The following is a 27710-nucleotide window of genomic DNA, read 5'->3' as shown; positions in this document are numbered from 1 at the left end:
TCAAGGGTTATGATAGCATGACATCCATTTTGTGGACCTGACACAGCATATCAGGATCACTTAGCTGTGGAAGTACACTGACTGCGCCGTCTTATCGCCGTGCGTCTGTTGCTGATTTGAAACCTTCAAGCACCGTAACTGTAAAGGTGTTAGAAGTAGGATTGATCTTCTGAATGCAGAAATAGTTTTTAAGCATTTTAAAAGTGCTGATTTTCTCTTTCGTGTTATTTGTAGAATCTAGGATTAGGTAATTTTACGGATGACGTGCTAATCTTGATTTTGGTTTCATAAAACCTAATATTTTCTTTTAATCTCAATATTTACAAACTAATGGTTCAGGATTGCTTACATTATCTGTCATCATGAAAAATAATGTCATAAATTCCCTTACTGACAGTAGCTGAATAGCAATTGCTGTCAGCATGGGACACCTGCTAGACTAAAAATATTTTGATTACTAAAAATGATATATTATCATACCCAGGGACATAAAATTGTTATGTTTACTTAGATATATTTATTTAAAAAAAAAATGTTTGACAAAAAAATTACCATTAAATTTCTGGCCACTGTAGAATCCATAATTCAGTGTACAATAAAAAAATCTAAGTTTGATCATTCCCCACATTATGTTTTTTATGCTTCAATTATTTCCTATTTGGTCCTAACTGTAAATAAAATACCTTTTTTTAAAAAAAAAAAAACTAATAAAAGGTTAAAACAAATTTCTGTTCAGTGAGAAATTGTCTTAGTTCATCTTTGGCCATCAAAGCTTTTCTTTTTGAAGTGCAGATAATAAAAGGCAATTCAGACTTGGAAAAAAAAATGAGATGGTCATTTATTTGAGTGTAAATGAAAACTGACATCTAAACTGCACATTTGGTTTTAATCTGAATAGTTTTTTTTAAGGGGGGTTTATTTGATATGAGATATAACATGACGTAATTAAGTTGTTTTCACTGTTTTTAGTTAAGGACCTCATTCACTTTTAGTAGCACATGGTGTATTTGAGGTGACTTGCTCCTACACAAATACAATGATTGGGTTCAACCAAAGAAAATGTAGAATATTTACCAAATTATATATTTTTCATGTTTTTAAGGTGATCTTTTTAAAAAAAAAGAAGAGCTGGCTACTCTTAAACAACTATGAATGCTATTTGTAGACATTAGTCAGCTTATTGAGAAGTCTTTTATCCCACTGGACAACCTTAAAACCACTTACCACCGCTAAATAAATACAGTCTATAGGGTGTCTAGTTTAAAGCAGTATCAAGGTGCTTTAATACAACTAGATCTCATAGTTTGAGATTTTCTCAGATCCCTTCGAATCTCAGAAAGGTAAAGCTGGCAAACACACAACATGGATTACAGTTTAGGATTAAAAATATTCCATGCTGTTCTTAATAAAAAACCTAACCCATAAACACCCAATTAAGCCTTAGAGATCAAAACAATATGTTAGCTCCGCTTCTCTTTGCTGTAATCACTACAGCGAGGTCTCCAGCCTTCACCCATTGATCCTGTATTGATCTGTGTATGAGAAACTCAAGTTCAGCCCAGTCCTCTACCTTTCTCACTTGCTGTACGCTCGATATTCTGACTGAAGGACAGCAACCGGATGGTCAAAATCTGTACCACACATAAAAGCAGAGTGGGAGATAAAAACAGATGAAGAAAGAAAGCGAAAGGGATGCATTAGTTAAGAGTCTGAAGCAGCTTTAACATTCATCTTGGCTAAAGATTATTCCAGAGCTATATTGTACAGTAGTGTGTGCTTGATATTTCTCTTTAGTTTGCTTTTATATGGAGAGAAGGAGGGGAGCAGTGTTGTTTGCTTCAATCATTTATGAAGACCACTCTTTACACTCTTTATTCTGTCTGGGAGTGGGACATGTCAAATACGCTTAGTTTGCTTTTATGATGCTGTTTAGCTGCTCTTGTTGTGACAGAATAAGGCTAAGAGGAAATTTTTTCTCCTCCATCCTAAAACATCAGAAAAATCTTTGAATTCTTTCTGGTGCCAAGAAAGAAAATGCGCCTCTGTTGTCTCTGTCAGTACAAAATGTAAAAGCATATGTCAGTTCCGTCAGCCTGGAACGGGCTTTGTAACAAAATTGTTTACAGAGCCTCTTGAATAGCCTGATCAAACTTTTATTACTTGTGCTAAAATGACTGCATCAGCAAACTGCTGCTGGGACATTCAATTACTTTTAAAGTTTTATGAGTAAAACAGAGCCTCAACGAAGCACAGGTAATTTTATCCAAATACCATTATCTATTTAAACCCTTATTATATTTTCTCAGTATCAGTAATTATTTTAGGCTCAATCATACGACATCTATTTTGGTACTTTGTCTTATGAGTTAGAAATATTTTATATTTTCTAAAAAGCATGAAGCAGATTAAATATTAAATCTAAACCAAATACTCAGATGTAAATTTAAAAAACAGTAAAATCAGCTTTATTTATTTATGCACATGATTTGCAAATGTTATGTCTTATCACTGCATTCAATTTACAAAGTTGATTGTTCTAAATATATACAAACAGAAACATACCAGAGAATCCACCAGATGTAACCTGTTTGCACTTATTTTTGCATCAGGTCATTGCTGTTTACAATTCACACACATATAGATCTACAGTAGACACAAAACCTTGCATAATCATCTGCAAACTGCAAACAAGCACAGTGAGTTAGGATTGCATGAGTTAGATGACATAAAGCATAAATTTAAAGTGGATAGAAAATGATTATTTTTTTTATAATACAATCTAAAAAGTGTCCCACGAACTTGCAGTCAATCATTTATCCTGATATTCCAAACAGAATTTAGAACAGCCACTTTTTCATTTAAAATTACATTACTGAGTTTTCTAATGAAACTATACCGCCACCTCTGGCCAAAGCATAGAACTGCAGCACTCTTCTGCTTCTTCCCGCACCTCGCATTTTTTATTTTAGTTATCTATTTTTTTTATGTTTTTCACCTTACCTGGAGTTGCCATTGATATCTAAGTTAAGCTGATGCTGGTCCGTTTTGAGTATCTAAAAAAATCTACTTTGAATATAGCTTTTCGATTGTTTGCTAGGTCGGACTATTAAATATTGACATTCTTGACATAAAATCTTACCACAGAAACTTCCAATCTGAAGTAAATTCAGAAAAATAGGCTAGAGGCTTAAAGATGCATCATTGGTGCTGAACTATCTTACATAATATCTTTCTAAGACCAATAGTAAAGTTAAGTACAGAATGCTATCTGTGCAAAAAAAAAAACCCACCATGACATACCAAACCCCGAGCGGAATACCGTGCTGGCAGTATCATGCTGTGGGGATGTTTTCTTGAATGGTGACTGAAAAGCTATCCTGACTTGATGGGAAGATGGGCGGATTTAGAAACAGGGCAACCCTCTAAGAAGATCATTTTGAACCTTCTAAAAACTATTACCAGATAATGGCTCTAGAAATAGGCAACTGGTTTAGAAAGGGACAGGTGATAAAACAACCCAATCATAGTCCAAACCTAAACATAATTTAATAATGAATGGACATGCAATGCATGCTTTTGCTTTTTATTTTTCTTTCTTTTTCCAAGCTATACAAAACATAATTTGCTTTGAGCTACTTTGGGTTGTTGCACATGGAAATTATAAAGCAAAACTTACTAAAGTTTGGGAGTTTTAAATACATTAAAGTTGGGGGGTTTAATGTGACAAAGTACTCTTTTAAGGCACCGTTGGGATATCTCACTCATTTGGAGCCTGTGTCAACAAAAGTCTCTCATCTAAAATAATCTGCTGGCATCTTTTCTGCCTCATTAAGAAGAACAGTCACCCCATATGGAAGCTAATTAAGGTGTCAGAGTAGATAGCATCGTTTCATTTTGACACATTAACAAACACAAGATGATTTGAACTCTTTAGTTTTCATACAATTTTTAACATTGTTTAGCAGTTTACAAAAAATACTATCATTATTAACAGCTTTTGGGGATTTTCAAGAAATGGATAAATGCAATTAAATATATAATAATGAAAGAACTGTTTTCTGTATCGTTTCACTTATATAAGCAGATAAAAAAAAGCTACTGTTGGTTAAACATCAAATCATTTCAGGATAGCTGTAACATCAGAGCCTTTTCAACATTTATTTTGTCAAAACCTGTCTAGATTATTTTATGCCTTGCAGCAGTGAGAACAATTTCTTTTCTTAGATTCATATTTGAAAAAAAAATGCAGCTGAAAATATGGATTGTATTTGTTCCTTTAGAGACTCTGTGCAATTAATTACAGTAACTGCATAATCACATAGCATGATGTAATTGATCATTGCAGTTTAATTTGGCTAGTGGAGGCTTTGCAAAAGTTTGACATAGGCAAACATGATAGAGGGATTTTTATTTATGTGCTTTAACTTTGCACTCAAGGCAAGTCTTTGCTCTCTGTTACTGGAAAGAAATAGGATAAATCAGTGTTTTTGCTTTGAATTTATTTCTTCCACAGCCTTATTTTATCTAATAAGATAGTTCTTCAGAGATTGGAGTAGCTGACATGTTACATGAAATTTTTCGGTTTCATAATTCATTTTATCTTTCTGGAGTACTCAGATTTATTTCACACATTTATTTGGTTTACTCAAAATTCACTGCTGAACATTTACCTTATTGAGTGGTGACATTTTATTTGATTGAAGTACATGATGATGTTTTTTTATCTCTGTACTATTCATTAAAATAGTGGGACTGAATACGAGTGTTTAGATTCCACGGATAACCTATTCATAGCTCTCTGTTTTCTTTATCTACCTTTTTTATTTGCTTTCCTTCTTTATATTGTGGCAGTGTCTACATATTTCCACCTAATTGGCAAACAGACATCTTCTACCGACTGCTCTGTTTTATTCTCTGATTCTACTGCCAGCAGGGTGTAACTCTTTAATTCAGTTTTAATAAACTGGCTTCCTGTAAGCTTCCAGTTACTGCTCTCTGAATTTTTTTTGTAATGCACCCCCAAAAAAGCCCCCTGTTCCCAATTGTAAATAGATTTTCTAAGGTTTATATTCCTAGTTATATGTAATATCAACCCTTTAGCTGGGCTTGTTTAAAATTAATCTCACTATTATGGGTTTATTGTTGCTTTGCAGGTCTGCTACCACTGAAGAAAAGAAACAAATGATAATCCCTTCTTTTCAGAAATTATCACTGGAATATAAAAATAAAGCAACCTAACAGAGGGGGTTCTAACATACTAGGTGAAGCACATATGGAAAAAATGACATTTTAAAACTGAATAAGTCTTTTATCTATCCAGGTTGAACTAAACAGCACCCTGTAGATCAAAATTAAAAGGATAAGTACAGAACTGACAGGTATTGTTCTAGTTTCTAATGTTTACGAATGACTTCTTGTAAAAATAAAAGAGAAGGCTAACAAATAAACCCCCAAAAAACCTGATTCTTAAGGGGCAGACCCGTTCTTCTGGTTCAATTAGCCTCTTTTCTAAGTCAAAATAAGTTTTTGGGATACTCCATAAAGCTTCGACATTTTGAATTGAAAAAAGCTTCATGGATGGGAAGCGAAATGTCTACAAACTTGGAAATCATGTCCAGTCGATTTTTTTTTCACCTTTTTGGTCTGGCCACTATGCAAATTTATAATAAAAGAAGGTTTTTTTTTTTTTTTTTTAAATGACCTGCTGACTGTGTTTTAGCTTACTTTAATTTTAAAGTTGAAATTCCTTTTAGATAGTTTTTTTTTTTTTTTTAATCTTAAACTGTATTAGGTTGAAAAAGGTTAATAACTGAATAAATCATTGTCATGTTGAAATTGTGACTGCATCCAAACACCTGTTACTTCTCACTTTCTATGTCTGCCTATCAAATCATAATAGTATCTTTTCAATAAGCAATTATCTCTTTTAGAGTCACTTTTTTGACAGCTTCTATAGAATCAAAACATGCTTGCATTGAATTTATTGGCAGTAACAATAGCCAATAGACAAGAATTTAATTATATACCTGAAATACCGCATAACTAAGTATTTCCATAAGCAAGAAGAATTGTTAATATAGATCATTACCCAACCATACTGATAGTTGCAAAATATGTTTCCAACTTCATAGAAAGGTTTTGATTCTTTTCATACCTTTATTATGCCTGCTACTGCCGAATACTTGTCACTTGCTAAATGCAAAACTTGGCTCTCACCCTTGTTTAGGTTTATTCCTTTATGTAGGTTTTAACTACTTTGATATGGAATGCTTTATTTAAACCCTTTTTACTTATGCCATTTATAAAAATTGTTTGCCTTTAACTGTCTGCTATCATCAAAGTTGCTCTCATTTTTATTTAGTTTTTCTTTCACACCTTAAGGCTTCATTTGATTCTTATGTGTTATTTCTCAACAGTTTCCATTGTAACAAGGCTATTACTCAGAGTCAAAATTAATTTATTGGCTATAATAAAAGGAGAGTTAGAATCACGCAAGAAGAAAGCCTTACACTTTGTTAAGCACAATTTTGGTCGCCTACAGCTTGCAGGATTTTATAGTTCATTGGACTATGCCATGTTTGACTAATCAACTTTTTATTCTACCCTTAGGTCCAAGAGAAAAGAACAGCATTGGTAAAACAGCATTAAGTGGAGACAGGGACCTCTTCACACAATTACCCACACATGACACAGAAAGTGAAGTCCATTCAGTCACCACTGTCTCACCGATGAGCATGCCCAACCACCAGCCTATCCTGAAGGGTCTGCTGCTCCATGAGCACCTACTTACCAGAGACTTCCAGGGGGACCAGCATTTTTTTAGGAGGGATGGGTCAGTGGCTGGATACCCCACCATGCCAGGCTTTGTTTCTGCTCCAAATTCGGGGGATGCTGTCACTCAAATCGTGGCCCACGAGGATGCCCCAGCCTTTTCAGACATTGCTACTACTTCTACTGAGCCTGCCACCACTCCACTGACAACACACTTTCCAACAACGCCAGGGCTGCCAGTATCTCTCTCCCAGAAAAAATCAGCAAAGATAAAGGATTCTGTAAATTTTGTGCCAACAACTGATTCCCTTACTACTCAAGTGACACCATACAGCAGAGGCCAGGGCTACCCGGCCACACCCTTATCCCAACGGGAAAAGGATGTTCCCCTTAAAGCCACAACTGGCCCCTCTTCAACAATTGTGGTGGAAGAAGAGGTCGGAGAGAAAACAAACCCTGACCATCTGATCTCCAAGTTTTCTTCACCGTTTAATAAAGGCACCAGTACGGCTTCTACAACTGTCATCACAACAACTACCATCACTACCATGCAAACATCAGGTAGGGATGTGGATTATTTCATTTGACCTTCAAATGTCCTCCACAAAAACAGAAAACAGAATTAACATCTTCTATCTTCACCTTTAACCAGTAATTTTAATGGTTCAAGGCTTAACCCGTTCCTCCCAGCAGGGAAGGAATTACGCATTGGGTCATCAGTATCACACTGTGTTTATTTTTTTATTCTGCTCACAGCTCCCTATTCATATCACCACCAGGGATAACGGAGTTGCTCATGTGACAAAAACAGTCCAATTTTTTGTATTTTCTGATGTGTCCTGCCTGTCCTTTCCACTGGTCACAGAGGGCTGAGGGCTCAGATAAGCGGTATCAAAGAGGATATCTGCCGAGATAGCTAGAGGGTTATGGGGGCATGCGGAGACACAGGTGGGCTGTCAGAAAGATCAGTGGTCTGGGAAAAAAGGAAATCACTTTTATTTTTGCTCTCTCCAACAGAGCCATGCAGCATGAATTTCACTGAGTCTGAGGGTAACATTGAAATCCAGCAGCACGTTGACCCTGGGGTGGAATGCAACTACTTGATTACTGTCTACCTAGGATATGGCATTGAAGTTCAGGTGAGTGCTGTAAACTTTAAGTACATCAACATTTTCATTAATTGTTTTTGTAAGTTCCAGTGAAGTCCCCAAAGTCTGGGACTTGAGTGTTTAACTTAAATTTTTGCTTCTCTTGCGGGGAAAACACAGGCTTTAGAATAGAGCTACTGTATATGTATGGGCATTTTTTTCATTTTTATCTTTTCCTAATCGGAAAGGAACATCAGCTACATGATCCGCTGTAAATGTTTAAAGTTTTGTACATAGTCTGTAGAGGGGTGTGTTCAATTTATTATTAAGTAAAAACATAATATTTGGTCATAGGAATAGAAGTTTTCTCATATTAGCTGTACCTTCTCAAAAATGATGGCAGTCTCTTAAAATGGGGTTGACAATTCTCACTTTAGGTCCTTTTAAATAATAAAAACCATGATTTTCTTTTACAAAATGATTTTTTTTTTTTTTACAAAATGAAGTTTTGACTTTTCAGAATAAAGACACACTACTGAACAATAAGATAATAGGGCATGTTAAAAAAGTGATTACACATCTACTGGTCTTTGAACAATACCACTTCCTGTTTAATCAAACCTTGTCCAAAATTATTTACTGAACATAAATCTCTAGTTCTATTACAAATTACAAATTTTCATCCATACATCTATAATCTCTTATATTTGTAGTGTCAATGAGGGGTAGGGGTACAGCCTAGACTGGTCAGTTTGACACATACAATAAAACTGTTATTAACTAAAATTAAATATTATATTAATGATCTTAAATGCTAATGAGATAAATTAGATATAAATATAAAAAAATGTAATTCGTATTCATAACCTGCAGCACTAGAGTGGATCAATAGATGGTACTGATTTGATTAGAAAATGTTTATAGAGAGAATAAATTTTTCTTAAGACTTGTTTCTTAAATACCTCATATGCACTTGGAAAAAAATATTTGGGAACATTTCAGGTATATTCATATGCACAAAGCTATATTAACTTTTTACAAAAGTGTTTAAAATAAACTGCAAGCAAGACTCTGAGGTGTAACATGAAAATATATTATGTATTTAGTTTTTTTTTTTTTTTTTTTTGCCAGTGTAAACTTTTTCTGTTCTCTGTCAGCCTAGAAGGAATTATCCAAAGGCCTTATTCAGCAATTATTTGATTAATTTTGTTGCAGGGCAAGAGGGGAGTGTTATGTATGTCAAAAGATGTTTTTGGTTCCTGTGAATTCAACTGACAATGACCTAAAAGGCATACCAGAACACAGTAAACATTATAAAATTAATTTGTAGAACAGTTAAGAAGGGTTAGAGAAGCTTAGCTAGTATTTGGTCCTTATGCAAACATCTTATAAACGGAGACCCTTTGCACTACAGTGGTTTATTCAGGGAGCGAACAGCCTGACCTGACTTATTCTAGTTTAGTTTCAGCTGAAAAAAGATTTGCTGGTGTTTTGTCACTTGATGGTGACAGACAGGCTGCGAATTTACTGGAGTGAGTGGGTGGATGGGGGCAGAAGAGATGGGGCCTCGTCTGAGGTTGAATGTTTGCTCAGTAAGGCTCTTCACAAAAGGTTATAAAAATTAACTGTCAGTGTGAGCATGTTCCTCGGCATTTGCAATTCCTCAAACGCTTCATTTACCACCGGAGACTTTAAAATGCACAAGCTTTGTCTTGCTGCCTCTGGAGAGGTAAGATAAGTCTTGACAGAGTATATGTTTGAGAGTGTGCTTTTCTCCCAAGGCTTTCTCTGGGTAAGTTAAGTAAATTTTAAACTGCTTATGAGTAGACACACACTCACCTGCGTGCACCCTTACATAGTCACCTGTATTTGATGTATCAGCCTTTGGCTTTCTCAGCCTCTTGTGTATTTGGTACAATATTTCTTTCATTACTTTATGAAAAAAAGTTTAACCACACTGCCTGAAAACCCAGAAGAAAGTCAGTCGTTTCAAATACTAAGGGAACAGATGGGGGCTACTGCGTGCCTCCTTCTAACATTGAGAGGAGAAATTTATCTCAAAGCAGGCTGTGAAAAGATTAATTCTTTGTTATGGAAGGAAAGCATATGTTTATCATGAATAAATGTGTTATCCTCAGAGGTAGTTTGGATGATATAAAGCCACTCAGGGCTCACTTTTTTAAGCAGATGACCAGTGTTGTACCAACTCCTATGGCTGAATGTGAGTCACTCTTCGTAGTTATGATTACAAGCCTACAAACTAGCACAACACATTAAGAACTAATGCATATATAATTAACTTTCAAAGACATTTATTTTGATCAAATCAGGAACACGTTTCCCCTATGGAAAACTATAATTTAATTTGTAAAAACTGCACATGCAATTTAATATGATATATAACTCACAAACAGTTGTGCAGCAAATTAGTCATTTAAAGGATTGTTGTGGCAATTTTTTATTTTTTTTTTTAACAGGGAGCACTCTTAGATATGTTTTGAAAGAATTAACAGTTAAATCACACCTAATAAGAATCCACTACAAATAGAAGAGAATATCCTTTTTCGTAATTTGTAACAAGTATATCAATGAGAACAGCCGTCTAGTTCATGCACCATTACTAAAATATCAACAGAAAACATACCAAAATAAAAGCAGCAAGGTTAAAAATAAATAAATAAATAAATAAATAAATAAATAAATAAATAAATAAATAAATAAATAAAATCAAAATGGATAAAACAACAAAATTACATTTTGATATACCACCAACCCTGGTAAGCATATGGCATGTGCATCTTTCAGCAGTAATGGTGGAAATTGCCGTCAGATAGAGGCTGTACTTTAAACTTTACCTTATTATTTTGTGCTTTATATTTAGGATACAGATCCTTGAAAAATATTGTAAAGCCCTTGAAATTTCTCTCATTTTGCCATGTTACAACCACAATAGTTAATACATCTAAATTGAGATTTTATGTCATAAACTTACTAAAATAATGGAAAGAAAACTGATGCCCATTTTTCACAATTTTTTATATGAAAATCTGAAGGCTGACATTCATTTTTACTCAGCCTTCCTTAGTCAATTGATTTTAGAACCAACGTTCACTGCAGTTAAAGCTATATGTTTTTTTGGTATACAATGTCTTTAACAGCTTTGAACTTTTAGAGATTGAAATTTCAGCCAATTCTTTGCAAAATTCAACAACTCAAGCATTTTTCAATGCCACAAATTTTTGAACAATATAAGTTCCTAAATTTGGCTGTGATATTTTTACATGCTTTGATCAACACTATTACATTTTAGCTGTTGCTGTATATATAGGAACAGATCAAGACAGTTGTGTTTTGATCTCATCTAACTAAAACACCTTTGACTTCATGTTTGCTAGATCTTCATGGTTGGTGGCAAACCTCAAACACAACTTGTGATGGCTTTCTTTCATAGCTCGACCACTTCTGTCTCTTGCTATATACTGTATCACAAGAGTTGTCATATTCTACTCCCTTGAGGTGGATATAAGAAATATTCAGGAATGGGAACCTTTGTACCTCTGTGAAAAATTTTATATATGTAGGATGATATTTATATACATTCTGATTATTTTCACAGTGCTTGTAGGTTGCAATAAAAGATATATGACTGCCATATCTTAAAGCTTTTAAGCTTTTAAATACAACATGAGATACAGGACGTACACAAAAAAATCAGTTGTGCTAAAAAAGAGTAACTTTTTTAGGACCAGCAGAAATATAATAGAAATTTGTTTTACTGCCAAATAAAGCTTGATGAAGATTGTGGCAAAGATGCTACTGCATATGGATGAAATAATTATTGATTCTGTATAGGGCAGGGAAAGCTTTGTAGAAATATCTATAATGTCTAGTAAGGCTGGCTGCCCCTTTTCTCAAACACTAAACAAGCAGAGGCCTTTCCCCTATAGTAAGAACAGTGAAAAATGTATTGTATTAGATCTCAAAAACTTAACCCCTCGGAAAAGAAAAAAAATTATTCAATAAAGAATCCAGTCAAGGCTACCAGCCTTGCGATAGTTCCTAAGTTCAATCAGTCTCCTCGGTCTTGGTCTTATAATTTACAGTGCCAATCACAGGCTGACATTTCACTGACAACTCTGAGGTGATGAGCTGTAGGAAAGACATTATGGTTGAAGCGCATGTTCATAGTTTGGCAGCAAGCCTTCGTTATGGAAAGGGGTTCTCATTATAGCTGACAGTCCAGCAGTTTGCAAGGGCAGAGCATGATAATTAAATTAACAAATTAATCTAGAGGACAGATGTGAAGACTGAAATGAATATTTTCAGGGTTTTTTTTATCATTACTGTAGTTTACTTAGACGTTTGACAGAAAAATAAATGTTCACACTTCTAGCGCTCAAAGATGCTCTAAAGTGAATTCAAAAATATGTCTGACAAATAAACATGATGAGACAATTCCTGCATTTAGCCGACATTATTTTTAGCAGTCTGGCAGCTTTTGGGAGAAGGAGCGAGGGTGATAAATGGAGAGGGAGAATTTACTGCCCTCAGCCTTGCTTCTCTACTCTTCTCACAGCAATATAACACATTGCTCCAGCTGGTGTTTCTGACCGCTTTATGATTTATTTGCAGAATTATTGTGGGAATATTAAGAGGCTGATATATCATACAGCACAAAGATAAATAAAGTTATAAATAGTTGAACCTTTTTCTTTTAGAGATATTGCCTTTTTTTAGTTCTACCTAAATTTTGTTAGCAAATAAATTTAGTGAAATGAAGATATTAGTCTAGACAAAAGTCATATAGTCATAGTTGATATTAGTATATTTTCGAAGCTGGTCAAGGTTAGCAATTGCAAACAGCAACAGGGATAATTAGAAACATAGATGTGAAATAAATGTATTTCTCGATTTCAAGCGTGTTGTGTAGGTTAAAATTTATGCATAATATAATGTTTCCCTTTGAAAAAAAAAAAAAAAATCCTTTGGAAAAAAAAGGAATAATGAAGATCAACAGCGTCCAACAATCTTATTGTTCAGGAAAGAAATTGTTTTTGTTGCTCAGAGATGAACATTTTTTGTGTAAAATAATATTATACAAAGCACAATAATGTTTAAAGAAGCTGTCCGGACGTGGAAGAAAGCAAAAATACTCACAGGGAGACAAATCCTGTACTGACATGGTCTGAAGGGCCACTAAGCAATTATTTCAAAGGCAGCTAGAGTTACAGATTATGGATCAAGACCTTCATTTTTAGAGATATGGATTAAGAATCTGAAGAATTTAGGTTCTGAGTCATTATGACTATCATAACATATATTAGACAAAGAGGAAAATGACTTGAAAGTAGAACCACAGCTGTGAAGTATGGTGGTGCCAGCATCATGGTGTGTGTTCTACTGTAGTAGGAACTGGTGCAATTTGAAATACAGTATGACATGAGGAAAAAAACATTCAGTGTTAATATGTCTGCTCAAAGCATTTCACTTTTTTTCAATTTAGGCAGAAATAGACAATGACTCTGAGTTTACTACTTGCTTAATTTCAAAGTCTCTTAAAGAGAACAGTCAACGTTTTATAACTACAATCCAAATGCTGATCTCAGTTCAATAAAAAAAAATCTGACAAGGTTACACTACTTGTTTGGGAAGAAGGGGTCAAAATGATATTAAATGTGTAAAATCGCTTGCAGTAGCCTGGGTAGCAAGACTGACTTATGTCGTTTACTGGGCATGTCAGTCTGGACAGGAGTAGGTAGAGCTCAATCCCAAAGGCAGGAAGAACAGAGAAATCAGAAACTGTTTGGAACCCATCAGATAAATACAGACATGGTGCACAAAAAATGGCATCGTTAAAGCTGTTGTGTTGCAGCTGCAATCTTGACTTTAATTGTTACAGAACAGCAATTTAATGACTGACTAATGACATGCGTAAGTCAGCCTGACCTAAGCCTACAGTTTAAATGGTAGTTCTGGCAAACTCAAATAAGAAGAGTAGTTCATTTTACTCAAGCATTAAAAGATAAATTGTCTCTCATATTTATTAATACCAAACTAAGTAAGTGTAAATAGGGTTCAGCGTTTTAGCTATAGTGCTGAACCCTACATAAACTGAATATGTGTGTGTATATATCTATATATCTATATATATATATATATATATATATATATATATATATATATAATGTCTAAAATGACAGCAAAATAGATCTGTATAAACAGTTAGATGGTCATTTAAAGTAGCAGTAGCAGCTTTCAAATAGGATTTAGGTTTAGTCCTATTATTCAAATTTAATTTTATTTCATTTGAAACCATGCTATATTTAGTGGAATGAATACTTCAGGTCAGAGAGTTAGAGTATAGTTTAAATTTAACACAAACATACAATTTTGGTTTGATAATATGCAAAATAAATAACATTAGTATTTCCATCTTCTTTTTCTCCACTTTTAGTTTTGCAGTAAGTTTTTAGCACAGGACAGATGGAGATTTTCTAGAGCTGGGCTACGGCATTAAAGAGCTTAAAATCTGTTTTGGAGCTTTTTTTTATGTGATCAAGTAAATCTTGTTGGGTAAAGCTAGCTATCAGCTCTTTCCAGGCCATCTGTCCTGCTCTAAATTCTGCATCTTTTTTTTTCTCACCGCTTTACCTGCTTAGGTCTTAAGAACTTTTTCTAAGAAGCTGTCCAAACACTCTGATTGGCCCATTTACTGGAACATATTCCTCTATTTCTAAAGTAGAAAGTAGGAATGTGTAGAAAGCACTGAGGATAGAAGTGAGCACAGCCATGGTATGATGGCTGACTGCAGCGGCGTTGCAATCTGCTGACAGGCTTAAACATTGAAGGAAATGACTGTGCGGATTCTGTTGTTCTCTTTTTTTTCTTTTTCATCCTTTCTTTATTTCTATTTTTGGTTGTACTTTGATCTTATATTGTTTTTATAGCTCATGTCAAAGCTGTACAATTTGTATTCTATTCAGGTTGTTACTATTTTTATCTTTTTTTAAATAATGTGATATTTTGAAAAAACAAAAAATAAATAAAATGCCTATGCATTGTAGATCCACATTTCATTGGTATTTCAAATATAATTATTTTCTAACATACATATACAAGTTTTGCATGTTCCGAGACTGAAATTGTTATTTGCAGAATTTCTTAAACTTTCACTGATTGGACGTTGAAAAGAGGGCATCGAAAGCTCGATACAAATTCTGTCAGATATAGGTCTGGACTTTGACTACTGTAGGACCCTATAGCCCAACATTATGCTGCCCTCTAGAAACAGGTGTATTTAAAGTCTTTTATATAAATTAAATATATATATATATATATTTTTTTTTTATATAGGCTACACATTGATTGAAATGAGATGATTGCACTTGTATTAATTAAAAATTAATGACGTTTTTTTTCAGACCACAGTTGTAATTAAAAGATTGTTCTTAAAGGTATAGTGGAGGTTCTTCTTTTATTATTACTTCATACCTATTTAGATAATTTAGATGATTTAATACTTATTTAGATGATTTAGACCACTTATTTAGATGATCATCTAAATAAGTGTTTCTCCTAATTGTCAATCATTTGTGCTCTTCCAAATCTTTACTTACTATTGGTGAGTCTGTTATAGAGGAAAAATTGCAAATCATCTTTGGGAAAGTGAGCTTGTATGAGCAATGCAAACAGAAAGTTTTAAACAGAGCGTGTACAAGGAGGAATGGGCTCATGCATGCTCTTAAACATGTTTAATAGACGTTCCATCTCAGGAGCGGGTACAGAGTTCTGCCTGTTAACTTTTTTTCAAAGTGTAGAGGGCGGGTCTTTTAAAGATTTTGCCAAAATCCACTATTGTACCTTTAATTAATCCTGCCTGGTAATGTTAAGGTTAAGCAAAATTCATGAATAAAGGAAGATGAATAGATTAGCATACCAGTGTTATCCAATTTTTATAATAATAGAACTAAATGTTTTTGTTTCCTATTTACAAATTTTACTACTTTAAGCATTAATGAGAAATGGCAATCATTTTATGGTTTGTGGTTTTAACATGACACTTTGAAAAAGTTAAAGGGCTATCCTCTGAAGTAGAAAGCACATACATTTATTTATTGTCTTTACTCAGTTTTGCTGCTGGTTCGAGCATTAGCTCCTCATCTTCTTCTGTTAGTGTAATGGCAGATTACAACATTAACTTTTAGGTGCTACACCACCACCTACCACATCTGAGTTTGTAACATATGTCTTGAAAAAAAAACTAAGACAATATATAAATAATAGCTAAATTCTAATTAAGTTCTATAATATACTTCTATATTTTTCTAAGATGTTGTATAACAGCCTTCCGTGTTTCTTTAATCCCCTTTCCTGTTGTTCTAATTAAACCTTCCTATCTGGTTTTAATGTCATTCTTTCTTCTTTGTATTTTCTACTGTGTAATAATATATGTTCTAGATTTTCTGCTATTTTACATACTAAACATTCATCATTTTGAATTTTAACTAATATAAATAATGTTTTTGTTTAACCCTGTATGATCAAATTTTTATATAGTTAAAATATTCTCTTCCCTTCAGTTTTTTCTAGTCTCATCCTTTGCACTGATACTGCAGATTGCTGCACATAATATATATCTAATATTTTTTGTTTTTTTCCGTTTCTTTTTTAATTGCCTTTCCCCTAAGATATATTTATATAATTTTTTTCTAGTGATTCTTTAGCTATTTTGTTTGCTCTCTCATTCCCATTTATACGTTCATGAGTAATGACCCAGCAAGATTTGAAATTTATGTAAAGATTCTGTATTCTTAGTTATTTTAGATAGATTTCTAATTAGAAATCTTCTATTTCAGATTGTATATTTTGAATACTCTAAAGGGATCCACTTTGTGCCTTTTTCCATTAGCTGCACCAGCAATTTACAAGTTAAATGTCTTTGGTCATTAGACACACCACAAAGCGATGCTAATTTTCTAATAGCACTTAGACGTGAAATTTAAACAGAAGTATTGCAGAAAATCTAAATTTATTTAGTAAATATCATGTAGCTGAACCGAATATTTAAAGACTTGATAGGTTTTAACATTGATGCACAATGTTAAAATAAATAAATGACAGTTAAAAGAGTCAAAAATGTATTTTAAATTTCCATATATGTCACGGAATTTATATATTTTTTTGTTTTGACTCAACAAAGTCATGTTAATGACTGTTAATTCACAATTTTTTGTTATTTCAGCTGTGGAAAAGCCACACTAACATCGTGCTGGAACAATTCTGTAGATTATTTAATGGTTTATACAACAAAAATCAGACAGCAAAAAAATAAGAACAATTTGGAATACTCAGATCCACAAAGATTATTTATGAATATATGCTTGGATATTTGGCAGATCCAGTTTCAATGGATTTGTGTGGATCTTCTCAATATATCTGACAGATCCATAACGTATTAACTTTCAGGGATTCAACTTGTGGGGATCCAGTATAGATATCTTTTTGCATCTGTTCCAGATATGCTGTTCAGATAAATTAACATGTTTGTAATCATCATTTTGCTCTCCTATTGCCTTCTAATGACTAAATTTAGGTTCACAGAAAATGTACACAAAATACAAAATTCCACAACATTAAGATCCAGAGCGATAAATTAAAAATATATGTATATCCAAAGGATTATTGATAGATCATATCCGGATATTTTCCAGATCTATTGGGATCTTTTTGTATTTTCTGGATACCAACCCTTTTTCCAAGTATTAATGCTCTTTAAAAAACTGTTTATGTAAATCCTGGTCATGTGAAAAGGGCATTTTTCACTCAGGATGAAAAAGCTCTGATCAGGAACTGTTCTTACTTAAAGAAAAATTGCAAAAATAAACATTATGACCTTCCAGGTATACAGTGAAAAGATTACTGTATAGCCATATAAAAAAGTATATCACCAAAAGTTGATATCCAAAGAAAGTATTTCATTTTATAAATTCATAAATATAAAATATAAGACAATGGTACAATGGTCTGGAGTCTCGTAGGGCACAATTAAAGCTCCCAGGTTTAACAAGCAGAGACAATTGAATATTGTTTTACATATTTCCAGAGAGAATGGAATCAATTTGAGAGCATATAATGAGCTAAAGGCTAGATGTGCAAACTAATTCTCTTTAAGGTAAATTTTTTTCTTTTTTTCCTTTTGTGTATGAGTCGGATCATCAATGAAATTCCCCTCTAAGGATGGAGATGTTACAGAGTATGCCAAGTGTTTACAGCTAATCCTGACTTGAAGGTTAACGATTGGTATTTGATGCTGGCTCGAAGACCATGCTCCTCTGACTCTAATCAATAGGCATGTTAATAAGCGCCACCAATACTTGACACGCAGGACCCTCTCGGTGCTGGTTGAATTGCTGTATTGATTCTTGCGCTCTCATTTTAATTCCAGTATTCTTTACAAAAAGAAGCAAAAAGCTCAAGGCATTGACCCTTGCTGAGGGTGGCTGATGAGTGAGGGAATTAAATTTGTTTTTGTTGGTGTTTTGTTGGCTGCTGGCATTCTGCACGGTTCAAAGCCTCTCAAGAAATACTAATATTTCCAACACTAACAAGTGTCAACTCAACTTACAAGTTCCTTTTCAAAATTCACACGGTAATAAGAGCCTTTTTATTTCACCTTAAGACCCCCTTTTTACTAAAGGACATTGCACAAATGACACGGGACATGGCTGATGTGTCAGAGCCAGAGCCAGTCTGAGTAATGGAAACCAGGACAGGCTTCCAGGCTTTAATCAACTTGAGACGAGGAAAAGGAAAACCTTCATCATGCTGTGATGTGGGCTAGTAAGCCAGGACATGAAGATGGCTAGCTTGATTTTGATGGGCTCTTTAGGTTGTCTAGGCTTTGCAGAAATGAGTTTTCATGGGGCCCAGCCATCCCAAGAGGAAAGCTTTCAGGTGACACTAATTGCTCCTCCACCCAGCTTGCTGTCATAGAGGAAGAAGTCTGTCTGGCAGAAATGTAAGTTCCCTCCTACTGTTTTAACAGCTTGATAAAAGATAGGAATGAAGATGCACACCAGAAAAAACACAATGAGTAATGAGCAATTTGTAATTTATGCAAAAATGTACACTGCATCATATAAACAGGAGCTTTTAAGACCTGCAAATGAACAATGAAAAATTAATGGGTATTATTGTAATAGCTAAAAAACATCTATGTAATTTCTGTGATGGCATCAACAAATATCTCCAAATGAAAAAAAAAAAATGGTACATTTTTTACATTTGGTAGTGGTGCCTGAATAGTTTACACAATGTAAATTAACGTTGGAAAATGTTTAATATTATCCAGTGCTAATGTTAAAATTTAAAACAAGCTCCTTTGTTTAAGAAACATTTTGAAATAAGGATCTAACATTTTTTTGGATAATTTATAACTTTTTTGTTATATAGTTCAAATTATGCAATTTCTACATGCATGTTAAACAAAGACAACAATGACAGTAAAAAAGTAAAAGTAAATTACCAAACCAGATTAAAATATATTTTATATACAAATTCTTATACCAAGTTACTTGGTTAAATGCATGCAGTTTTTTCTTTTTTTATTTATTTATTTTTCTATTGCGGATGAGATATGAGGGGGTAAAAAAGAACTTAGCAGATTGTATTGTATTCATCTGCCAGTCCCATTATGTTCCCATCAAAAATCTTTTTTTGCTTTTGCTGATTTATTTAAATCCATTGTTTTAAACAACACAGAAAACAGGAAATAATCTTGGCTGTCACACAGAAAGGTGAATGTTCAATTAAGATAACATTCCCCTTATAATGAATTCTACAGCAGCCTTTTTTTTTTTAGATGAAATTATTAGGAAATACACAAAAACACAGCCTCTCCATGGTGTACAATGATGATTTGAATGCAAGCCAGAGATAGAGGCTGTATAGAGAGGGCACATAACCAGTATGTCCCACGGTATAATCCACCGGGTTTTATCATGGTAATGATGACACTGCAGCTGGCGAGTCCACTAGCTGTTGATTCATTGCCCGCAGCAGCTGGGTCATTTATTTTCCATGTATTGTGTCACTGTATCATTTTGATTACGTGAGTCTCATTTCCTACCTTAGCAATGGCTCCTGTGAGTCAGAGTAAATGTGCGAGGCAGAGCACCACCAGATGTTTTCAACAATAAAACATCAGTCAGACACGCTCTCTGAGGATGGTTCACTCATCTTGTGCACAGCACGAGCAGATAAATGAATACATTAGCAAATAACAACAATACGTCACATGTGAAACGGTGGGACTGTTTGACAGATTTTTTCCGAGCCCCCTGTTGGTATTTTTGCTTCCTTTTGCTAAAGTTGTCTTTAGTCCAGATTGAAAAAGCAGCCTGCAGTTGGGATCAGATAGGATCTTCATATCTGTTGATTTTCACTCTTCTTCTATAGCTCAGCAGAACCACTCTGTTTTATAAAAGACTGTAGATAACACAGAAAACAAACTGCCAAAATCTTTAATAATATTTCTAGTCCTTTGAAGTTTTCCTGAAATTTCTTCTTTTTATCTTTTACTTCTTGTGCAGATCAAGGCCCCACCATTGTTCTCCCAACCTTGCTCTATTGTGTGTATATTATAGTAGCTAGATTGAAAAGACCATGATTTGGGGATAGAGATGACCTTCCCATTTCATTTCTGTTTAAAATATTACTTGGAAGAGCTATAAACTTGAAGTGAACGCATTTCATCCTGGAGGACAGCATTGCATTTCTTTCACCTTTCTTTTAATTTTTTTTACTGTAAAAAAATAGAAAAAAACTCTAAACAAAATCTGTAAAAATAAAAAAACTATCTAGCATAAACAAAACTTGTGAAACAGAACTGCAAAAGTGCAGATGTGAGCTTCCTCAGCCAAATACTTGGTCCCGAAAATGTGCCTGCAGAAGCAGAGATTCCTCCACTTACAAAAAGGTGCCTCTCATTACAGTCCAGAGCATCAAGTGTGTGTGTTTACACATATAGACATACATAGACGTACATGTACACACATGTGTGTGTTTGTGTGTGTAAGTGAGAGATGTTGAGGAAAAAAGTCCCTCTGGGCATTTGGCAGCAGTACTGGCGTAGATAAGGTAGTCTGAGGTCTCCTGACATGGCCAATGATTCATAATTGAAGCAGGACAGCTGTTGCAGGCAGCACTGACATGTCCCAGGGTGGATGACAGATGATAGGGCCCTCTGGGGCTGAACTATCTATCAGTCCAAATGTTCCCTGTACACTATCTGCTCACCTATCCTTCATGAGCCTCCCTGGTATATGTAAACGTTGTGGTCACAGATACTCCATCAGTTTGAGCTCCTTGAATGTCGGAAAGCTGTTTGGAACACACAAAGGATATCATACATTAGGTTGACTTCCAAAAAACTGATGTTTTTCTTTCAATCTGTTTTTCTTTTGCATTTTCTGTAAAGCAAAACACAAACCGGTCCACACCGATTATCATGCTTTGGGACCTACTAAGAAAGCCCACCAAAGGTTTCCAAACATCCTCATATGTATTCCTCTGCATATCCTTTTTTTCAACAGTCTTTCCAACAAAAAACAGAGGTGGTATATACAGCAGGGGTGTTCAATATTGAGGCATTGCCTTATCACAATGTTTTTTGATCACAGCAATCACTGCATATAATTAAAGCGACACAACTGCAAATTTAGTTTTAGAAAGGAAAATGAACTTACCCGTTACCAAATACAATGTGTCAAAAAACAACACAAAATAAAAACATATTTAAAACGTAGTTCCAGAAATTGTTACATTCACAACCATGTCGTTGTGGTTTTGAGAATATCAGTTAGAGATTATTATTGCAACAACAGGATGACATTGACAGATATATTGCTGCAAATAGCTTTATTTTCCCACAGAGGATATAACTGCCCCAGTAATTTATGTGTTTGGCCTTATCTTTGTCCTGGACAGAGCAAAAGGAGCAGCCACTGCTGCAACTAGGAGTACTCTGTTTTTCATCCCATGGATCTACTGTCCCACTGATTGTTTGTTTAACTACTCCTCTTACGTAGATAGGGCAACAATCTGAGCTTCTGCTGCCATTAAATCTATGTACTAAATACATTTTGTTTCTAACTAAAAGTGCTTTTCTTTGTGTCTTTTCAAATCACTGGTTAGCCGTGGCAATTGGTTCATCACATTTAGACAGGTTCTGTTGGAAGTTTCTTTAAAAGTTAAACTCAGGATGAGATTTTGATGAAATGTCAACAAAACGTCAACTAGCATTTTGATCTAAATTAGACAAATGAAGTTTAAGCGAAAATGATATCTGGAAGACTCTATATAAGCCTCACCTGGACCACCTGCTGAAGTGCCTTGCTTAAGCTTCGGCAAAACGACGGAGGACCAGACCACCTCTGAAGCCAATCGTTTGTCAAGGTTCTCTACATTAATACGAAGGCCCAGCTTGCCTATCTTCTTCCTCACTCCTAGGCAAATCTTAGACCGTTTAATCCTCTGACTTACTGCACCACCAGTGTCTGGTCCCCTGGGAGAAAAAGACTACTCTAATCCTCTTCCAATATTATTTATCCATGCTCATGTCGACTCACAGCACCATGTTTTCTGCCGGGGTCTGAGCTCCAAAGAACTTATTTCATTAAAGTCATTAAAATCTTCCATGAGGTTGAATTACTACAGCTATTTCATTTAGTACACAATTGCAATGAGCTTTATGGAGTTTAATATGTCTACAGCCAGACTGTATTGTTATTCAATTAATTTATAGTTTTTTTCTATAGAACTAGAAAAAAATGAACATGTTTTTCAAATTCTTGTGACTTTATGCAGTTAAAATTAGTTATACTTATCGACAAAATAAAGTCATAATCAGTTTCTTCATGCATATAGTAAATAATACATTGTGGTCCTTCTTTAAAGCTGCCTATTCTTTCTGTCTATTTATTTAAGATCAGAGGTGACAAAAGTATTCATACTCAAGTAGAAATATAAATCCTACTTTAAAAAAAAATTCTTTTTTTAAAGTTTTTCACTTAAGGTTTTTTATTCAGTTAAAGTTTTAAGTGTCCTTTTTTTAACTCTTTTTTGTGTATAAAGTGTAAGTGTTGTTTTGGAAAAATGTTTTGGGTATATGTTTTTTTGTGCTCTCGTCTTTTAGCGTCTATATGTTTTTTTGTGTTGTTTTTTTTTTACTTTTTTTTTTTTTTTTTTTTTTTTTTTTTTTTTTTTTTTTTTTTTTACTAATGGTAAAAGTGTCAAATTTGACTTTGCATCATCTTGAAAAACTTTTGGTATGTGGTGAACAACAAGTTGTTGCAGCACCAAGTCCAGCTACAAAGGAATTAATCGTCTGGCTTAAGAAAAATTATTTTGGTAGGTTTTTATTATTATTTTTTAAAAATACCAACAGGCCATAATGAACATGAGATTAAATAAAACAAAACTAACAAGTCTATTTTTAAAATGTAAGACGTAGAAATTAAAGATAATGGCGAAAAATCCAAGGAGTAGAAGTAAAAAATTTGTCTAAAAAATAATTACTCTAGTAAAGTATAGATAGCCAACATTTCTTCTTAAGTAGGCTGACTTATTCATACTTTGTTCTTTCACACCTAGATGCATTTTTTTAATCCATGTCACTATCTTTGGCTAATGTAAATTAAAGAATGACAATGTACTGTACGGTGAACAACATTCTTAATATCCAATATTTATATAATTTGGGAAAAGCCCTTTCAAAGCAAAACAACAATGTAGATCTATTTATTGGAAAATTAGCAGGAAAGGGAAATGTCAGAGAACCTGAGATTCAGCCTGAGTAGTGTGATATAAGCTCTCATTAGGCATTGACCATTCAGAGTTCTTTTATGTCTATTTTTCAAATAAATTTGTCCACAGAGATGGTAATAACCATCTTCTACTCATCCTGCACTGAAATATAAGTATCTTGAAAAATTTAATCATGCTTAAATCACAAACTTCAATAGATCTTTCTAACGTTTGATGTGATGCACTATCTCAAAATAGTCTATGAGTATGAGGTAGATCCAAGTTGATGCATAGCTTTTCTACAGTCCCTGGAACTCTGTAAGGGTGTTACCCAATATTATCAGTGCAATGACGGCTATATAAGCAGATTGTAGGGAATTATTTATTCAAAAAGCAATGGCAATATGAAAGGTGTAGCATGCAGTTCAATATATCCTGAGTCAATACTTTGAAAAAAACAACTCTTATAGTTTCAGCAGTAGGTATTTTGGGTTATCTCTCTGGAAGCTTTGTGCTCATTCTTCTGGACAACCTTGCTCATACTCTAGCTGAATATTGATAGCTAATATTGTCCTGTTAACAGATTCTCTCACCAGAGCACTTCCTCTTATGTTACCATGAGTCTTTTGGCTGTTTCTTTGATTAATCTTTCTTCATACAGCATGTCAGTTTTTATATCTTGAGGGTGTGCTGTTGAGACATCCTCTTCCCAGTGCTGGCGGAGAAAATCAAAGCTTTGAATGTTGTTGTTTGACCTAATGCTGCTTTTCAACTGCTGATACCTTTCTGGCCAAAATTCATCATTAAGACTGGCTTTTGAAGGAAGTTGGCATGAGAAAGGAATGAAAAAAAGAAGCAAAATGTAAATTCACACCACATATGCCTATCTATACTGAATGTAAAAAAAAAAACAACAACAACAAAAAAAAAAAACAACTAAAACTCTTCCTCACCCACCTTGGGCAGTCTCCCCCTTTTCTTCCTCCAAGCTCGGGTCCTCTACCAGAGGCCTGGGAGCCTTTGCGTTTTGCGCAGTACCTTTGCTGTTCCTAGAACTGACTTTTCTGGACCGAGATGTCTGATGTATTTCCAGGGATCTGCTGTTACCACACCTCAAGTTTGGGGGTCACTGCCCAAAGTGCCCCAATGACCACGGGTATCACTGATGCCTTGACCTTCCAGGTTTTCTTCAGCTCTTCTCTGAGCTCCTGGTATTTGTCTCTTTTCTCATGTTCCTTTTTCCTGATGTTGCAGTCACTTGCTATTTCTTTGTGAACCAGAACGGCTTTCCTCTGCTTTTCGTTTACCATTACCAGTCGGTCCGTCTGTCCCACTTTGACCCTGGGATTTCCAATCCATATTCTGCTGAGATGTTCCTGTACACTATTCCAGCCAGGAACTTGCATATCTGCATACGAAATATAAACAAGAAGAGATTTATCCAAGTACTAAATAAAAAAATAAATAAAAAACAGACAGCATTTCAAACTTTCTTGAATTAATTATTTATGTTTGCATGCATTATTTTCTCCCATTCGAATTACATCCCAGATAAGCTTATTTTATAACTTCACTTTAAAGCAAAGTAACACAACATTTCCCTTTAGGGAAAAAAAAGAATACAGAAAAAGAATGAAAGCAGATAAAATGAAGATGAATACATTAATAACCGCAACAAATACAATTTAGGTAATCAAGGGCATATTAACAATTAAAGACTCTTAAATACAGCTACATGGAGCACATCAAATATTCACAAAGTCATTTAGCTTTGAATAGCTAAGTAGATTTTCCCTGCAGCAAGCTGAGTCTACTACAGACGGATTGACAAGTCAACAGTGTCAATGATTTAAACAGGAAAAGTGTAAAAAAAATAACAAGTTGCAAGCAGTTGCAGAGAAATTGAAGGTCATATTGATTAATTCTAGATTAAATCTATTTGATACTAGGCTCACTTATGACTGCAAACAGTTTTACAGCAACAGAAGACACCACATGCTTTTTTATATTTTGAGGTGATGGCACTAACAGCTGGCACTGCAGACTTTGGCTCAGTCGTCAGGTGCTAAAAACAAAAAGATTATAAAACGGCAAAAACAGTTTTTATCATTGGATGGATACATTGCTGTGGATATAACTGCTCTATACCCACCTTTTTAAATGTATAAAATATCCTTGTTATTGACTATTTTTCTTTTTCCTTTTATAAGACCCTCTTTAAACTTATTTTCTTGCTCTAATAGCATATAAATCAATGCTATGCTTCGGGAAAAAAAATGCCTTCATGCTTAAATGAGTTATCTGAAAACCAACCATGAAATATCAAAATCTACAGTGCTGGAGAATTACTATATATGTCTTAGTACTGGTTCAAGCCTCAGAGTTTTGCACCAGCTGGAGTCAGTGGAGCGACACTGGAATCAAATGATCACAGGTGTTCTAGCAGGGAAAAATAAAGGCTTGTGCAGTTCTGTGACAGCAAGACACAATAATTTTGGATGAAACACCTTCATTTTGTCCAAGTTGGTGTAATACTCTTTGACAGACAGGAACCTTTTTCTTTTAAAGCTTCTTTGAAAACTTTAGTTTAATTAGTGCTACAGGATTTGCAGCCACGCTGCAAATATTCTGGAACTTGGCAAGCAAACAAATGGATGGAACCACATAATTGTTGAATAGAATGCTAAAAACATAAAACATTCTCTTGGAGATGCAGGGAAAAGTCATCACTTGGTATCGAATGACATTGTGTATGTTTTAAATCATACTGAAGTGACAATCCTTTTTAATGAGGAGTACCCAGCACAGTATTTTTCATTTTTAGCACTTGTCTAAATAGAAACAAATCATGTTTTTATGGAGGTGGAAGTAGTCATCAATTAGTGATCTTCACTGGTTACTTTCACATATTTAAATCACTTTTTAAATCTTGAATTAGGGAAATTAACATTTCCTCATAAAATGTATGTCATCTAGTTTGCCCATATTATTGTGTTGACCTTGTCCAGGCTGAGATAGCCAGACTAATGTTACGCTATACTATGGGACACATCAACTTATATATGAATTTTCTTGTTTAGTACATCCCCTGACTGTGAAATGAACTGTGAATTACATGTCTTCCCACAGCCAGCAAACTGCTTGTTTTTGCAGCCAAATGCTACACACATAGGCATTTTTATGGCGCATCTCTGTGGGAGTGGGGAGTATCAATATGGCGGCCGGTAGCTTCACTTTTTTCAGGCTATCAGCAATCCAGTAAATAAATAGAGATCAGTGACAAAAACTCAGTAACTTGGTAATGTTGCGCTGCAAACTGGATTGTCGCGAAATCTGAGTTTTTAGTCTCACAATAGATCCATCTTGAAAGAGCCCCGCTAATACGTCAGTCTCATAACAACCAGTGAGTCAGACCAATGACATGCAAGCAGTGTTTTTTGGGGGCGGGACATGTAGGAATGACAACAGTCAGAAGGGCCTTTCTGGGGCATTACAAACATGGCTATGCTGGAGGACTCACCTGTCGATACCACAATTGGGCAAGTTTGTCTTGCCATTCTTACAAAAATCGTTGCATGATGACATGATGCCTTCTCTGTTGACATCTAACAATGGTCTACATTTCAGTAAACACATCCTACCTGAAATTCCTGGCTAATGTCTAAAACTTAAGTATTATGGAAGGCAGGTACTATCTGGCACGTCATCCAATCAGCTCAAAGTGTTGTACTAAACATTCCTCCTTTTCACGGACAGACTGAACGGCAGCCCTCCAGATTGATAACTTAGAACTCAGCTCAGTTCTACACATATCAATCTGGCTGCTGCCAGGTTAAAACTTGGGCCTCACTCCTTTTACAACCTGTTTGGTCAAGTCTAAACGCTAAATATGATGCATGAAACTCTATGAATAAATAAGAAAAAAATACTTGTTTCAGAATGAAGAGAGAATGAAGGGCATTTTGTTTAATGAGCCTTATGACGATTAGGATGCGAGGAGCAAGTTAAGTCATATTCTTATAAAATAACTCAAAGTAAATAAAAAGT

The 27710-nt window shown here is 34.5% G+C and overlaps 1 protein-coding gene across 3 annotated transcripts in view; it reads left to right on the top strand.

The window, feature by feature from the left end:
- sez6 (seizure related 6 homolog (mouse)) overlaps positions 1-27710 on the top strand; it is a 138851-nt gene that overhangs the window by 57920 nt on the left and 53221 nt on the right. For all 3 annotated transcript variants that reach the window (XM_015392085.1, XM_015392084.1, XM_015392083.1), the window contains exons 2-3: positions 6610-7332; positions 7789-7910. In XM_015392085.1, the coding sequence (XP_015247571.1) occupies positions 6610-7332; positions 7789-7910 (845 nt within the window). The remainder of the gene's footprint in view (positions 1-6609; positions 7333-7788; positions 7911-27710) is intronic.

Source organism: Cyprinodon variegatus, unplaced genomic scaffold, assembly GCF_000732505.1.
Source record: "Cyprinodon variegatus isolate N-32 unplaced genomic scaffold, C_variegatus-1.0 Scaffold573, whole genome shotgun sequence".
NCBI classification, from domain to species: Eukaryota; Metazoa; Chordata; class Actinopteri; order Cyprinodontiformes; family Cyprinodontidae; genus Cyprinodon; species Cyprinodon variegatus.
This window is presented reverse-complemented; position numbering and strand designations above follow the sequence as displayed.